The 17,356-nt window shown below is 44.7% G+C and overlaps 1 protein-coding gene across 1 annotated transcript in view; it reads right to left on the reverse strand.

Moving 5' to 3' along the window:
* The window catches only part of NUCKS1 (nuclear casein kinase and cyclin dependent kinase substrate 1), a 62,248-nt gene extending 45,629 nt beyond the window's left edge, over positions 1-16,619 (reverse strand). The window contains exons 1-4 of the mRNA XM_073587229.1: positions 16,159-16,619; positions 9,826-9,869; positions 3,579-3,681; positions 1,512-1,576 (exon numbers count right to left, since the gene is read on the reverse strand). Coding sequence (XP_073443330.1) covers positions 1,512-1,576; positions 3,579-3,681; positions 9,826-9,869; positions 16,159-16,175 — 229 coding nt within the window. The 5' untranslated portion in view covers positions 16,176-16,619. The remainder of the gene's footprint in view (positions 1-1,511; positions 1,577-3,578; positions 3,682-9,825; positions 9,870-16,158) is intronic.
* Between the last annotated feature and the right edge of the window lie 737 nt (positions 16,620-17,356).

The raw sequence follows: 17,356 nt of genomic DNA on the forward strand, positions 1-17,356 counted from the left end.
GGTCACCATTTACCTGCAGATTAAAGGGTACCTGTCACCTGTTTTGGTCGCTATAAGTTGCGGCCACTGCCTTTATGGGCTTATCTACAGCTTTCTATAATGCTGTAGAAGAGCCCCCGGTCCCACCTGAAAGATATTTTATAACTTATACTCACCCGGGAGGGGTGGTCCAGTCTGATGAGTGTCGCAGGTCCGGGTCTCCTTCGATCTTCTTGTGAAGACACTCTCCTGTGCAGGCATACTTATCTGCCCTGTTGAGGACAGAGCAAAGTACTGCAGTGCGCAGGTGCCAGGAAAGGTCAGAGAGGCCCAGCTTTTTCTGGCACATGAGAGGTTCACTTTAAGGCTAAGTGCACACGTTGCAGAAAATTTCTGCTCAAAAACTCCCTTCCCAGAAACCGCACCTATTTTTCCGCGGCGGTTTTTGCTCGTTTTTTTCCACAGCGGTTTCAAAACGCATGGAAGAAGCCAAAAACGCGGAAAAATCCGCAAAATTAATGAGCATGCTGGGTTTTTTACCGCGATGCGTTTTTTTCGTGGTAAAAACGCATCGATGTGCACAAAAAGTGCAAAATACATAGAAATGACTGGGAAGCTTATTTTTAGCGGTTTTATAGTGAAAACCGCTTAAAAAAAACGCTGTGTGTGAACACAGCCTAAAAGCCTTTAATATGGGGAGTGAGATATACTTTTCAGATCATTCAATTGAACCCAAAATTTGTTGATCATGTCTTTTTTTTTTTTTTGGGGGGGGGGGGGGTGAGGAATGCTATTAACCTGCAGGTAAATAGTGTTACTAAGGCTAGTTTCACACTAGCGTTTTGGAGCGCAGCGACGGCCTGCGCACGGCCACCGTTAAGCCCCGCCCCCGCCGGTAGCTCCGCCCACCGGCGCATGACGCTGCATGCGCCCCCTATCTTCATCACAGAGGGCGCAGGCCGTGCGCAGTCTGCGCTTGGCGGCGCATGCGTCCTTTTGACGGTGCGCCAACCTGCGCCAAACGCAACCTGCTGCAGTTTGGTTGCGTCGGCGCACCGTCAAAAAGGCGCATGCGCCGCCAAACGCATACTGCGCACGGCCTGCGCCCCCTGTGATAAAGATAGGGGACGCAGGGCGCATGCAGCGTCATGCGCCGGTGGGCGGAGCTACCGGCGGAGGCACGGCAGGGGGCGGGGCTTAGCGGCGGCCATGTTCAGGCCGTCGCTGCGCTCCAAAACGCTAGTGTGAAACTAGCCTAACCTGCCAAGCACCCACACTTCGCTTTTCACCACAACTTCAATGGGTGAAAACTGCTGGAAAAAAAAAGTGACATGCTCCATTCTAAAAATAAAAAGCTGTGTGCATGAGGTTTCTGAAATCTCAGACATGGCTGGTATTGCAAAATGCAGCTAAATTAGCATAAAAAAAAGCATGTGTGAACATACGCTTACAGTGGCAAGTGCAGTGCATCTTTAGTTCAGTGCTAAACATTTTATTTGCCTTGCATTAGAAATTAAAGATAAATAAGTTACCTGCAGAGTCAGCCTCATCTTTTTTGGTTTTCTTGACCTTCACATCTTTTTCATCAGATTCCTCACTGTAGAATAAGAACCATTTAAAAAACTCAACTTGCACAAAAAAAAAATTAAAAAAAAAAAAGCCATCACCTTAATTTTTAAAACCACCTACATATCTGTACTAGAGCTTGTTTTCTTGTGGGACAAGTTGTAGTTTTGAATTACACCACTAATTTACAGTTTAATGTAATGGAAAAAAGTGGGTAATACAATTTTAAGCAGGGCTGTGGAGTCAGACGTGAAGTCGGAATAAACTGGACCGACTCCTAAGATATATATACCGTATTTTTCGGAATACGCACTACCCCCCCCCCCCAAAAAAAAAAAATTGTAACGGTACCGATACCGTTGCTGCAGGCTGGGATGAGGGGGTGTCCGGTGGTGCTGCCGGGGCTCTGCTGATATTTATTGTGAAATCTCATCTCCCAAGATCTTGGTGCAGAGATCTCCATCTGCGCATGCAGCGCCCTTGGTGGCGAATTTCCCGGAGCCCACCCCACAGGAAACCATGGAACTGTCGGGATTCTGGCCCTTCACAAATGTTGGCAGAGCCCCGGAAGCACACCCGCATCAGCACCGCCTCACACCCCCCCTCATCCCAGTCTGCATCACCCCCACTTCACCGCAACCACCACCCCTGGTAAGCAATAAGACACATGGATTATAAGCACCACAATTTTATTAGAAAAAAAAAAAAGATTTCCTATTTTTCTCCTCAAAATTTGGGGTGCATCTTATATTCTGAAAAATATGGTAATAAATTGGCTTCAGTACTGGAAAGGTTTTCATTATTTGGGAAAGTTCTAAAATACCCTATAAATGTCTGTTCATGTCTGTTATGTCTAATCTAAGGACCTTGCCTTCTAGCTGAGATGAATCTGTGTACATGCTCAGTAGTGAGCCAGTGCTATGGAGTCGGAATTCAGGGAAAGTGAGGAGTCAGAGGTTTGGTTTACAGAATCCACAGCCCTGATTTTAAGTGTTGTAAAATTGTGGTGAGGAATAAAAAAATAAAACTGTTGCCACTTTGCGATACCTGTAATGTATTCATTTTTACAAGCTAACATTTTAATTGATACTTATTTAGAGAGAAAAACCAGAGCTACTAAATTTCCTGCCCCAAGCATTATACTCCCCAGCCAGTGTCTTTCATCGGCTCTGGTTGGACTCAGCGAGTTTGTTACCTGCCAGATCACTGCAATGTTAGCTGGAACGATCCAGAAGTCACAACTGCATGTAAGTCTAAGACTAGTTTCACACTAGCGTTACCTGGCGCAGTGCACGACCACCGCTAAGCTCCGCCCCAGGCCGCACCCCCTCCAGTCAGCTCCTCCTCTGATCGCATGACGCTGCATGCGATCAGCATACCCTATATTTAACGTTGGGTACGCTGGCATGATTTTGCCGGCGCTTGTGCCGAGCGCACAAAAATGCAACACTGTTTGGCGCACGTCGGCGCAGCGCCAAAAGGGCGCATTCGCCGTCAAAAGTGTACCAGCGCACGACCAGCGTACCCAGCGCACGACCAGCGTACCCAACGCTAAATATAGGGTACGCTGATCACATGCAGCGTCATGCGATCAGAGGAGGAGCTGACCGGTGGGGGCGCAGCCGTGTGCTGCGCCCGGTAATGCTAGTGTGAAACTAGCCTAAGAGCCAGAACAAGGATCTTGGTCACAAGCTCTCAATGCAAGTCTATTACCTCTGACTTAGAGCAAAGCCAAAGAAAAATCGGTTACAGCCTCTCTCGAGCACACTCCCTCATCTGTAGGGACTAAGATTGGAAGCACCACTCCAAAGCTGGAGAGAAAAAAATAAATAAGAACATGCTGGAGTTGTGCTCTAACCAGTCGATACAGTTTATTGGGACTAGGGTATGTGCAATTAGAAGCATCACATTGAACGGCAGCAAAAATATTTATAAAGTTGCTTAAATATTCCAAGCACTAATGCACGTATAAACACCATCTGCTTTAGATTTGTTACTTAGGGACATTTTTACTAATAGACGCACACATTTACCTGTCATCCTGTGAGTTTTTGGCAGGTTTTTTCTCCTTCACTTCTCTAGTAGATGACCGAGATTTCTTAGCAGGAGGAGCAGATTCTCTTCCATAATCCTCATCTATTAAATAAGAAATTATTTGTTTTCAAAGTTTGGAAAAGAATTGAAGCATATACAAACAAAACTAAAGGAAAAAAAAAATTTATATCATTGCAAAATTTTCTCTCCCTCATGACTCCCTCATTGGATGGGTGTTGGCATTTGAGAGGTCTGCAGTATTATCAAAGAAACTGTAGAATTACTGGGTTTTCACAGAAATATCATTGAAAAGGTTCAATACATCTATTCGTGGTGAACAGTTACCATCACTAAATTGTAACTATTCATTTCTAAAGTATAACCAACATAAATCATATCCACCATTCTGCTGCCACTGGCTCAGTTTATCAGATCAAAACTAATTTTTTAAACCCCAAAATTGTCAACACAAAAGCCTAGTGAGCTGTTGCAAGTCTGAATCACACCTCCTGCTGCCAAATGGGAATTGCACCGTAAAAAAAAAATAAATAAGGACTGGTCAATCCCATTGCAGACACTGCAGCAGCCAGTTTGGAGATGAAAAAAAAAAAAAAAAAATGGAACACAATCGTGATAGAAGAGAAGATATTAAATAGTGGATATTTTACATAAAAATTAATCACATTTTAACCCCTTAGAGACCCTGCCCATGTTTGTTTTTGCGTTTGTTTCGCTCCCCTTCTTCCCAGAGCCATAACTTAGTTGTACTTTTCAACAACACCATTGGTTTTACCATATCATGTACTCAAAAATGGGAAAAAAATTCCAAGTGTGGTGAAATTGCAAAAAAAAAAAAAAAAAATTAAATTCCACAATGTTTTCTTTGCCATGTTCACCAAATGCCAAAACTGACCTGGCATTATGATTCTCCAGGTCATTACGAGTTCATAGACAAAAACATGTCTAAATTATTTTTTATTTAAGTGGTAAAAAACACAAAAACAAAAAGTTTGCTTAAAAAAAAAAAAAAAAAAAAACATTGCGCCATTTTCCAAGACCCGTAGAGTCTCCATTTTTCGTGATCTCGGGTTAGGTGAGGGCTTATTTTTTTCGTGCCGAGCTGACGGTTTTAGCGATACCATTTTGGTGTAGATACAATCTTTTAATTGCCCGTTGTTGGATTTTAATGCAATGTCGGTGACCAAAAACTGCAATTTTGGCAATGTGATTTTCTTGCTACGCCGTTTAGCGATCAGGTTAATTCTTTTTATTGATCGGACGATTCTGAATGCGGCGATACCAAGTGTAGGGTTGATTTTTTTTTTTTTTTCGGCTCTGCTACATACACAGGCAGTGATGTGATCAGATCACCTCTATTTAACAGAATTGCTCACTTGCAGGGCAGCGCTCACAGCAATCCGGCACCGACAACCATAGAGGTCTCCAGGAGACCTCCGATTGTTATGCCAACCTACCGGTGACCCGCGATCATATGATGGAGGTCAACGGTGGGCGGATTTCCAGCCCGATGGCCGGAAGAGCGTGTTAAATGCCGCTGTCAGAGTTAACGGGTTAATGGCTGCGGGTGGATCGCGCTTCCACCCGCGGCTATTCCTAGCACACGTCAGCTGTTCAAAACAGCTGATATGTGCCAGGAAAGATGTGGCCTCACCGCCGGAGCCTACATCAAATGGAGGGAAGCTCCCTGCGCAGTAACTAGTAGAAGACACCATGTAAGCTGGCATGTGGTCAGCCATCATAGATGACTTTTGCTATACATGGCAGTTATGTATAGCACAAGCAGAAGATTGCAGCTTCAAGTCTCCTAGAAAGACAATTGAAGTTTAAAAAGAAAAAAAAAATGTTCCTGTGATTAGAATCTCAGAAGTGTGCCCATGCTGTGTACTGTGTAATGGCAGTGTCTCACCATACAGTAACATGGCCTGATCATACCACAGCTTCTGGCAGGGGAGGACGCAAGAGACATGAGTATATAAACGTTACAACATGGTCACGCGTGCAATGCATCCCTGGGCACGGAAGTTGCTGGCAGCGCCAATAAGGGCCGGGAGAACTCTGGGGGTCGACAGAGGGCAAGGATATCCCTATTTATTTCAATTCTATTTTTTACAGGAATATGGTACCCAGGGCATGGAGGAGAGTCTCCTCCAGACCCTGGGTACCATCCACACATGAAACGCTCACTTTACGCATGGTGGGCATAGCCACATGTGTAAAGTGAGCGCTTCAATGCAGTCCTATGGCACAGCAACTGCGGAATCCCATAGGATTGCATGGGAATGCATTGTTAGCGTTTTTCTAAGCGTTTCCACTGCAGCAAAAACGCGGAAAGCTTAAAAACGCAACGTGAGCACACAGCCTAAGGGTAGGTGCACGTGGTCAGTAAATGCTGGGGGTTGGACGCTGCGCACTTGTGCAACGTCCAGATGTTGCAGCATAGTGGATGGGATTTCAAGAAATCCCATGTCCACTATGCGTCCAGAGACACCCGCGGATCACCTGCGGAGATTGACATGCAGTACGTCTTTCCAGACCGCTGAACATAAATTTCACCCGTTCAATGTATTGGACGTGGTGAATCTGCACGGTTCAATGAACACATGAAGATTCACCTGCGTTCACTAGCCGGCAACGCTTTAGTTGCAGCAGACATGTGCTGCCTCCAAAGAGCTGCCAGTTACTTAACGAATGCATCTACCCGAAGACAGACCCCCACTTTAAGCCTTTTTTCCGATTAAAATTAACATCAGCAAAATGTGGATGTCTTATATTCTGTAAAATACGGGATCTCTGCACAGGAACATTTTCTTGTAACATCTAATTGTGAAACTTTATTCCAAGATCTATAACCTTACCATTTATTTTTCCTTTGGAGTGAGACCTTCTCCCCAGATTTTTTGGGGGGAAATGAGGGTGCGTCTTATACACCAAATGTATGGGGGGGGGGGGCAGTGGCAAGAGCTGGGCGATACTGCAGGCCCTGGGCTGGGAGGAGGGGGGGGTTCGGCGGTGCGGGGACTCCACCGACATTTTGTGAAATCACAGCTCCCACACTTCCATGGTTTCAATGCAGTTGGGTGGTGTGGCCCCCTTTTCACTGAGCTGGGCAGTTCATATATAGTCCTTCCAAAGCTGGGTGTCCGGTTGGGACCCGATGACTCTACCTCTGTTCACACTAGGTAGGTTTTAACGTAAGAGTGTAGTTACTGTCCCAATTTGGTATACCTTGTCGCAGTGGGACAGCTTTATGGGGTTTTTTTTTTTGTTTTTTTTTAAATCAAAAACAGTGTTTACTAAATACCCTATGCTGATTTAGTGCACTTGCTTTTTTACTTATTTATTTACATTAGGGTATATGCACATATTGTCTTTTCTTTGGTTTTGCTTGTTTCTATGGCCAGTGTGAAAATGCCTTTACATCAAGCATGTTTTCAAGTCATACTCCAGCTCAGATTTCTGTTTTTCTTCAGTATTTGTGCATTCAGGTCTTGCAAAATGGCGGTTTTTGTTTTAAACAAATTTTGGATTTTTACCACTTAAATTAAAAAAAAAAAAAAAAACCTATAGGGTATGTTCCCACAGTCAGTAAACGCTGTGAGTTGGAAGATGAGCACATCCATAGCGTCCAACAGGCAGTGTCCAGATGTTACAGCATGGTGGATGGGATTTCAAGAAGTTCCATGCCCGCGGCGCATCTTTCCAGACCGCAACATGTCAATATCCCTTGCGGAGACGAAAGTCTCCACATTATAAATATCACTCATATAATGTATTGGACGTGGTGATTCCGCACAGTTCAGTGAACACATGGGAGTCACCAGCGTTGAAAAGCCGACAGTGCTGTGAACACAGCGGACATGGGCTGCGTCCAATGCGCTGCCAATTTCTGACAGTGTGTACCCAGCCTTATATGTTTGGTGTCTGAACTCAATGACCTGGAGAATCATAATGGTAGTTTTAGCATTTAGTGAACATTGTAATAAAAAAAATTAAAAAAAACCACAAGTGTGAAATTGCACTTTTGCAATTTCACTGCACTTGGAATTTTCCCGTTTCCCAGTACATGATATGTTAAAAACCAAAAGGTGTCTTTCAAAAGTACAACTTCTCCCGCAAAAAACAAGCCCTCACATAGCCATATTGACAAATAAAAAAAAAATAAACAGTTCTGACTATAAGGGCAGCAAAAAACGAAAAAGGCAAAATGGCCCGGAGATTAAGAGGTTAATAAAAACCCTCGGATCGCTTCCGCAGTATGTTTTGGGTCATTGTCCATCTATACTGTGAAGCAGCCTCCGATCAACCTTGGTGCACTTGGTTGCATCTGAGCAGAATATAAAGGCCCAGTAAACTTCAGAATTCATGGTAAACATCTTTAGGCTACATTCACATGTTGCATTTTTGCAGCTTTTTTATGCAAATTTTCAGCTGCATTTCACAGTGCAAGCAAAGTTATGAGACTTAAAATCTCATGCACTTTTTTCCTGACTTTTTAAAGTGCTTGGTTTTTGCAAAATGAAGCATGCCACTTTCAGCGTTTTTCACCCATTGAAAGCAATGGGTAGTGCAAAAACGCAGGTATTAGAATTTGATGCGTCTGGTGCCAAAATCTGATGAAGTTGAATCAGTTTTTTTTATGGTCATGAGCCTACCTTTACCAGCATTAATAAGAGACAAATGTACTCCGACAGACCCAGGTAAAGCTAAAACTAAGCAAAACCTACTTTTTGGAAGTACCTTAAAACTTGGCATAAAAAACACAACGTGTGAACATAGCCTAAGAAGCCAGCCCAGTTCTTGAAAAGCATTCTTTGGACAGATGAATCCAAGAGCAATTTGTCCCAGAATGATGGTAAGAAGTATGGAAAAGGTTTGGAATGGCTCATGATCCAGAGGCCACCACATCCTCTGTAAAACATGGTGGAGGCAGTGTGATGGCAAGGGCATGCATGGCTTCCAGTGGCACTGGGTCATTAGTGTTTATTGAGAATGTGACTGAACACAGAATTCTGCCATCATCCACCACTTGTCTGCCGTGGACACAGGCATTTTTTGACTTTCCCAAGTTCACCAGGGTGCTCTTTTTTGCTGAATGTGCCAAATGGTTTTTTTGGTCAATTTTAACATTTTGATATCTCCCTGATATTCTCTTTTCAACCTAATGATTGCATGTTTCTCTTCCAAAGAAAGCTCCTATGACTGCATGTTGTGGGTTCACAACAGCTTCCAAAGGACAGACACACCAGGAATCAGTTCCAGACCTTTTACCTGCTTAATAGGTGATGGATTAACAAGGGAATAACCAGTTAAAGAGCTTTTGAGAGTTGTTCAATTACTGTTTGTCCCTTTAAAAAAATGGCACCTACATATTAAAGGGGTTGGCAACGAATGTCCCATAAGTACAGGGTGATAAGGAGACAAGGGAAAAACTCAGCTCCAAAACCCTGGGCGTAAGCTCAAAACATAATATTATTAAAAGGAGAAGCACAAGAGCACGCAATAAGTCCCATATAGAAAAATGCAAATTTTTATTAATATAAAATTAGTAACAATAATACAAAAATGGATAGCCACAGGTGTGCTCATAAACAGTATGGACAATATGTCCCATGACCCAAACTCACACCCTCCATACTGTTTATGAGCACACCTGTGGCTATCCATATTAAAGGGGTTGTCTGGGCTTTTCACATAATCTCAGTACATATCTGGGCTGCAGAATTATGACAATAAGTAATTTACTTTCTGTCACTAGATGGCACAGTTTTCTAGATATTCTGAACAGAACGTCCAAGGGGGGGTGTTATGGCATTGAAATGAGAACTAGTCGTAACCTCCTACTCTCCTCCAATCATGCCCGCTATAGCAACAACCCCACCCTCCATAGCTACAGGCCCTCCCCGTCCACATGAAGCAGCCCTCATTACACAGTAACGAATTCTTCCCCTCCAGCAGCCTCAGTGTAGAGAGCAGAGAGCTGCTCCTCCCCCAGACACACACTGAACAGTTATCTATGGAAAGGAGGCATCCACATACATCGGCATGGCCTGCGTACCTAATGTTAAAGATAGGGTACGCAGGCATAGCTTCACGGAGCAGGAGTGGCTGTGGGCGGGGCTTCAAAGAGGAAGTCCGCATCCCTCCACAGCTCGGCTATACGCTAGTGTGAAACTAGCCTAACGTGCTAAAAATCACACATTGAAAATATGAGGCCAGTATACATACCATCAGAATCCTGAAATTGTGAATAATCAACCACTTTTCTGTTCCTGAAAAATAGAAGCATTTACCATTAAAACATGAAGTGGGAGTGTCTTGCCTTTACTACATTATTTTGTGAGTGTCTTTGTAAGAAACAAAATTGTGGGTGGAGATTTAACTTTGGCTCTTAGTGGTCCCAGCATAATCCCTAGTGGATGTTTGTAATAAACACAATACTATTCAACTTAACTTTAAGTCCTTAGTGGAGCCATAGAAAGGCTTTCCAAGATAAAGATAAATTAGATGTTAACACTACAATATGCCACGTGCAACATAATTAATGTAGATTTTCAAATGCAGGAGTCACCTGAGCAATTAACTAGGTCTTCCACAATTTAAAGTGTACCTACAAGTGATGAGCGAACATGCTCTGATAAGGCGTTATCCCAACATGCTCCTGTGCTAATCGAGTGTCTTCGGCATGCCTGAAAAATACGCTCAAGTCCCTGCGGCTGTTAGCCTCAACACATGAAGGGATTGCCTGTTTAACAGCAGCATGACATGCAGCCGCAGGCAGTAGAACATTTTTCTAGCACCATTAAGACACTCGGTTAGTACACAAGCATGATAGGATAAACACCTTATCCAAGCACACTCGCTCATCACTGGTACCTACTTTTTCACAAAAAGAGACTCTGCATTATATACCTTTTTCTATATCACCCTTTGAGATGCGTCAGATGGCTGTATAAATCGGACTGGCTGGCGGCTCTTCTGCCCAGAGCGTGACAGCTGCACAGAAATACATGTTATCATCACGCTTAGGTCAGGAGAGCCGACGGCTAGTCCAAGCAATACGTTGCGATCCTCTTCTGAGTTTTATGGCCATGTGACTCTTCCCTTAGAAAATTTTGCATTTAGCCCCCAGCACAGACAGCTTAAAGTCTGTGCTGAGAGATACACTAAAATATGAACCGTCCTGTTTATCACTTAGCTACAGTCTTCAGTGTTAGAATTTTACAGCACTCGCTCCTGGTCCGTACAGTGTGAAGTCCGCAAAAATGGCCAATAGAGCAATTTAGAAAATTTCTATACTGAGGAATCCTACACTAGACATCTTGAGCAAGAAGAAAAAGAAAAAAAAAAGGAATACTGCATAGCTCACATTTCACACACCTTTTCATGAAATTTGGCCATTTATAATTAAAGGTAATCTGTCAGCAAAAATTAAACTTGTGAAAGCAGTATTGTTGGGGGAAGCACCCCTATAAAAACATGCTTGCTTGTAGAGATCTGATGTGCCAGTCAAATCTAATGTAAAAACCAGACTGGAAAAATATGGGGAGGTTGCCATACATTTGTAGGGCTTACTTTAAAGGGAACCGGTCAGCAGGATTTTGCACAGTAACCTATAGACAGTGTCAGGTTGGTGCTGTTCTACTGATTAAATTGATACCTTGGTTGATGAAATACATCTTGTGGTTATTTAATCTGTATTTTCAGTTTTGAGTTAAATGATATGCCCGTGCTCCAGAGAGCCTGTGGGGGGGGCGGGGGGGGTCGTCTTGTGGTGCTCTGCATACTTCAAACAAAAAAAAAAAAACTTCTGCAAGCATGTGGCACCTGTGTGCAGCATAATCGCATGTTTCATGTGCCAATAAGAACTGTTCATGTTGTTCAGCTAGAACAAAAAAAATCAATTTAAAAATGGCACCTGCGCAGTAGTAGCTACTGGTGAGTATATAGCTGTGATCCGAGCTGCTACTGCGCAGGCAGCGCCATCTTGGAGAAAGAATTCCCCAAGTAAGATGGTGCCGCCTGCGCAGTAGCAGCTATCAGATCACAGCTTTATACACCAGTAGCTACTACTGTGCAGGTGTCATTTTCAAATTGATTATTTTCTAGCTGAACAACATGAAGAACAGTTATTATTGACACATGAAACATGAGATTATGCTGCTCCGCAGGTGCCACGGCTGGAACATGCCAGCAGATTTTTTTGTAAGTATGTACAGATATTCATTATGTAAACTAGGGGGGGCAGGTCACTGAGGAATAATTGACCTGTCAGCAGTCTGCATTATGAATACCTAATCAGAGCACCACAAAGACCCGCCCTAGGGCATGAGCATATCGTTAACTAAAAACTGTAAAGATTGAGGCTATGTGCACATGTTGCGGAATTACCGTGGATATTTCTGCGGGAATTCCGCAACTCCCTGCAATGGGAAATACGGTAGAATTCCGCATGTGTAATTCACGCGTATTAACTAGCGTTTTGCAAGCGTAATTAGCTTGCAGAATGCTAGCGTTTTCCAAGCGATCTGTACCATCGTTTGGAAAACTGATTTGACAGGTTGGTCACTCTCGTCAAACATAGTGTTTGACGAGTGTGACCAACTTTTTAGTATTGATGCTGCCTATGCAGCATCAATAGTAAAAACGATAGTTAAAATAAAAAAAAAAAAAAAAGGTGATATTCTCACCTTCCGGCGTCCTGCGCAGCATCCCCGATCCTCGCATTGCTCCCAGCAACGCCTTGCGACAATGACCTTTGATGACATAGCGGTCTCGCGAGACCGCTACAGTATCGCAACTTCAAAGGTCATTGCTGCAAGGCATCATTGGGAACGGGACTTGCCGGGAGCATCGCTGAGGCCTGGGGACGCGGCAAGGGACGCCGGAAGGTGAGAATATCACCATTTTTTATTTTATTTCTTTTTTTTTTTACAGGGATATGGTACCCAGAGCCTGGAGGAGAATCTCCTCTCCTCCAGACCACGGGTACCATTCGCACATTTTCCACTTACTTTGCGCATGGTGGGCATAGCCACATGCGGAAAGTAAGTGGAACAATGCTTTCCTATGTGTGCGGAATTCCCACGATTCCGCACAAAGAATGAGCATGCTGCGTATTTTTCCGTGATGCGATTTTGCCACGGAAAAATACGCAGCATTAGGAATGCCATTGGATACAATGGGTTGCTTATTTTATGCGTTTTTGCCACGAAAAAATGCAGCAAAAATGCATAAAATCCGCAGGAATTCCAGATGTGTGCACACAGCCTAGGCTAACGTGGTACTGTACCATGTCAGCAGAACTGCTGCCGATCCACAGGGCCGGATCCGCAGCAGAATCCGCAACGTGTGCACATAGCCTTAAAGGGATTCTATCAGTAGAATTAAACCATCTAAGACATATGAGCATGCAGGTCATAGAAAGGGAAATAAAATGATACCTTGTTATCTGCAATTCATTATGTTATTGCAAAGAATTTCACATTTTTCTGAATGTAAGGCTATGTGCACACGTACCGGAACTCTCGCGGAAATTAACGCGAGAATTCCGGAATTTCATTCGGCGGGAAAATCGCATTTTAAATTCCTGCAATTTTCCCGCGGAAAAAAATAGCATTTTGCAAGCGTATTTAGCTTGCAAAATGCTAGCGTTTTCCAAGCGATCTGTAGCATCGCTTGGAGAACTGATTGACAGGTTGGTCACACTCGTCAAACATAGTGTTTGACAAGTGTGACCAACTTTTTACTACTGAGGCCGCCTATGCAGCATCAGTAGTAAAAGATAAAATGTGAAAAAAAAATAAAGAAGAGATTTCTCAGCCGGCAGATAGGGATTTAGGGTTAAATTTACTGCAAAGGCGATTCTGGTGGGCATGCGCAGTGTAAAGTGCGGATCCGGCCAGCCACAAAAACGTTGCATTGTCCGTCCAGTCTTGTCAGCAGACACCAAAATCTTGGCAGATCCACAAAAAAAAAACGGATTCACGGATGGCCATCTGTCAAGATCCGCCGGTAATGCAAGTCTATGGAGAAAAAAACGGATCCGCCAAGAAAAATGGCGGATCCTTTTTTTTTTTTTGCAAAACGGCGGATCTTGACTGATGGAGACAAACGGATGTGTGAAACAGGCCTAACACAGTAGCCCCGTCCCATTAAACACACTTGCAGCTGTTTCCTCTTAGTGCTACAGATTCAATATCAAGCAGCCGTTTTCGGGGGTTTTTTTGCGCTTTGGGTCAGCACAGCAGACATGACTGAAGAGAACTGCAAAAGTGTTTGTAATGAGAAATTCAGGAAAACTTGATTTTTCTGGAATGAAACAATGGGTCACATGACAAGGTATTGTTTTAGGCCGGTTTCACATTTGCGCTTCCGGGCGCAGCGCCGGCCTGCGCATGGTCGCCGCTAAGCCCCGCCTCTGCCGGTAGCTCCGCCTCCGGGCGCATGACGCTGCATGCGTACCCTATCTTTAAAACTGAGGACGCAGGCCGTGCGCAGTATGCGTTTGGCGGCGCCTGGGTCCTTTTGATGGTGCGCCGAGCGCAACCAAATTGCAACAGGTTGCGTTTGGCGCTGGTCGGTGCACCTTCAAAAGGACGCAGGCGCCGCCAAACGCATACTGCGCACGGCCTGCGTACTCAGTGATGAAGATAGGGGACGCATGACGCATGCAGCGTCATGCGCCTGGAGGCAGAGCTACCGGCGGAGGCACGGCAGCCGTGCGCATGCCGGCGCTGCGCCCAGAAGCGCAAATGTGAAACCGGCCTTATCCAGCTCTATGAACTACATGTCCATATACAGGTGCTTCTCACAAAATTAGAATATCAAAAACTTTATTTCAGTTGTTCAATACAAAAAGTGAACCTCATATTATATGGAGTCATTACAAACAGAGTGATCTATTTCAAGTGTTTATTTCTGTTATTGATGATTATGGCTTACAGAAATTGAAAATCCAAAAGTCATTAGCTCAGTAAATTAGAATACTTTATAACACCAGCTTGAAAAGTTATTTTAAAATCCAAAATGTTGGCCCATGTGGCATGGTAAGGTTTTGGTTACGCAGCACCCCTCTCAAGGTTCTGTGTAACTGAAAAGTTGTGACATGAGCTATTAAAGATCCTCATTTTCTTTGCCAAATTTGGAGTGCTGCTTATTTTTATCTATTTTACAACTAGATAATTATGTGGGAGAATTGCAAATTACCCTCCATTGCTTTCACAGAAGCCTGACTCAGACTAATGTTTCCCCCATGCCGGAATGTGGAAAATCTGGGTGACAGCCCTGATAGACTGAGCCCTTGCAGGGAGAGTCCTCTATTCCAGTACCAGTTGATGGCTTGTTTTGATCAAAATTATTGTACTTTATTATGTATAACCTTTTCACATGTAAAACAGAATAAATGGCGCTATAAAAAAGGAATTTTGTTAAAACACGTGGTTTCAAAAAGGATTCCCCAATTATGTCTGCATCTTACTTTCCCCAACATAACATGTAGAATCCGTATCATTTGTCACTTTACTGGATACGTATGGCAAGCAGCCCACTAAGCTCAGGAATAACCAACTTTAGACCCCTCAGAAGATGTTTACAGAGAAAATCTCCATAACAAATCCACATGTGATACTTGTGGAGGTCACTATTCCAACACAAAAGTATTGAATAGGGCGAAATCCCCAAAGCTGCACAAGGACAAGAATGCCGCAGATTGGAAGTTGGCACCTTGCTTTCATTTTCGTGCAGATTCTCTCTTTCTGCAACATGTGAACGAGATTTTCAAAACCCCATTTACTTGTATTGTACTGTAGATTTTTTTTAACGTGGAATCCGCAATGTATGAACTTAGTTACCAGGAATTGTATTTTGCCCCCCTCCCCACCCCCCCAACAAAAAAAAAAAAAATTCTAAGACATTAGACATTACTAAGCAACTGCGTGGAGCTCATCAAGTGTACCAGGGAACGTGCTTGGCGGTCGGATCGTAGCTAGAGGGTCGTGTATTCCCCACAGCCTTTGTTCAGGCACAGCAATGTGTATACTTTTTGCCCTTCCCCCCTAAAACAGCTGCTAGCCCAACCCTCTCTACAAGCCTCCATGTATAAGGACTTGGAAAGACTACAATGTAGAAATATCATACAAGTGATGGCAGATTTATTCCGCTCCCGATATAACACAAGCCCCATCAGTGTAGTGCACAGCAGCCAGGACGTACATCTACAGCGCCCGGCGTCAGCAGCCAGGACGTACATCTACAGCGCCCGGCTCTAACAGCCCTGCTTGGACTCACCGAGACCACAGCAGCCGCATCCAGCCCTCCGCGCTGCTCAGCTCGCATCCAAGCGAAGGCCAGCAGCAGCCATAGTGAGCTCCCCCGGCGCCTACAATGGGGGGGCAGCACACCTGTGCACGTATCCTACAGAGCGGGCTGTGCAGGCGCCATGGCTGCCTCCTCAGCTCCACACGATCCCCCATACATGCGACACAATGAGACTTCCAGGCACTGGCGAATATCCCCCACACGTGTGCACACACGGCCTGCTCTCCCGGGCCTTCTACTCACCTCACCGGCCTGGACATGGCTCCTGCGGACACTAACCAGCGACAACAGCCGAAAGAGGTGGGCGATCAGGGGGGCGAGCGGCTTCCTTTGTATGAGACCCCCGGGAGGCCGCTTTATGGCGGGTGGGGGTTGCTAAAAGGAGGGGGGTTGGGAGATAGGAGGCCTAAGCCTATGTGTTCTCCTACTAAAGAAGGGGGGAGAAAAATCCCAGCTATCCCTTCTTCCCCGGGAAAACCTTACATTAATGGCCGTCTAAGCAAGGAGTGAAAAGAGGCGGGAAAACCGGTGGAGGCGGGGCTGACCAGCTACTCTACCACCAGGCGACGTAGTGTGCGCACGAGTATCGCTCGCCAGTCACGCCCACCCCCTATAGATACAACTACACGAGCCTTAATCCGAATTAAAATGCAAAATTTATCGCTGCCTCAGACTGCGAATCCCCCCACCCCAACCGCCGCCTCGAGCCCCTCAGCCAACAGAGCAGCCTAACCCGCTGGGTGCACGCCTCGTAAGGCCATTGGCTCGCTTACGACACACGGCCCTCTGATTGGCCTATTCAAAACATCACTCTTGCAAATTATTTGCTACGAGGAGGTCTGTGGAGGTGGTGCGGCGGCCTAGAGATAAACAGGTGTGGTTGAGAGGACACTCCTCACACGAAAATGGAAGATGGTTTCTACCTCAGACTGTAAAGACGGCAGATTCGCGACAGCGCCGTGTCGCCCGTTACACACGGTCATGCCGTTGGCGTGGTTGTACACTCACCATTGTGCCCCGAGGAGATAAAGGGGGGAGTTTATTTCATTTCTTAAGGTGCGAAGAATTGATTTATGCAGATTCGTCAATAAACGAGTGTGCCTACATGTGAGGTAAAGCAGGACTCGAGGGGGGAGACATGTTTCTGAACTTCCTGTCAGGAATCACTGCCCCAATGTGTTCAATGCCAGCACACAGCAAATGGAGGACATCACACATGGCTGTTCTGTGAGATGGTGGGGACTCGGCTCTCTCCTACCAGACATTAGACTTAGGAGCCATAACACAATTCCCACAACCCTGAAGAGATAATTCTCTATATTCTTTAGGTTCACTTCACTAGACTGTATACTAAATAACCAATTTTCATCCAGGAAAAGATGATTTCTCATCTGCACTGTCATCTATACAGCATCTGTTTTATGCAGCAATAGGAAATAAC

The sequence above is a fragment of the Dendrobates tinctorius genome, unplaced genomic scaffold, assembly GCF_039654945.1.
Source record: "Dendrobates tinctorius isolate UK_male_01 unplaced genomic scaffold, ASM3965494v1 ptg000098l, whole genome shotgun sequence".
NCBI classification, from domain to species: domain Eukaryota; kingdom Metazoa; phylum Chordata; class Amphibia; order Anura; family Dendrobatidae; genus Dendrobates; species Dendrobates tinctorius.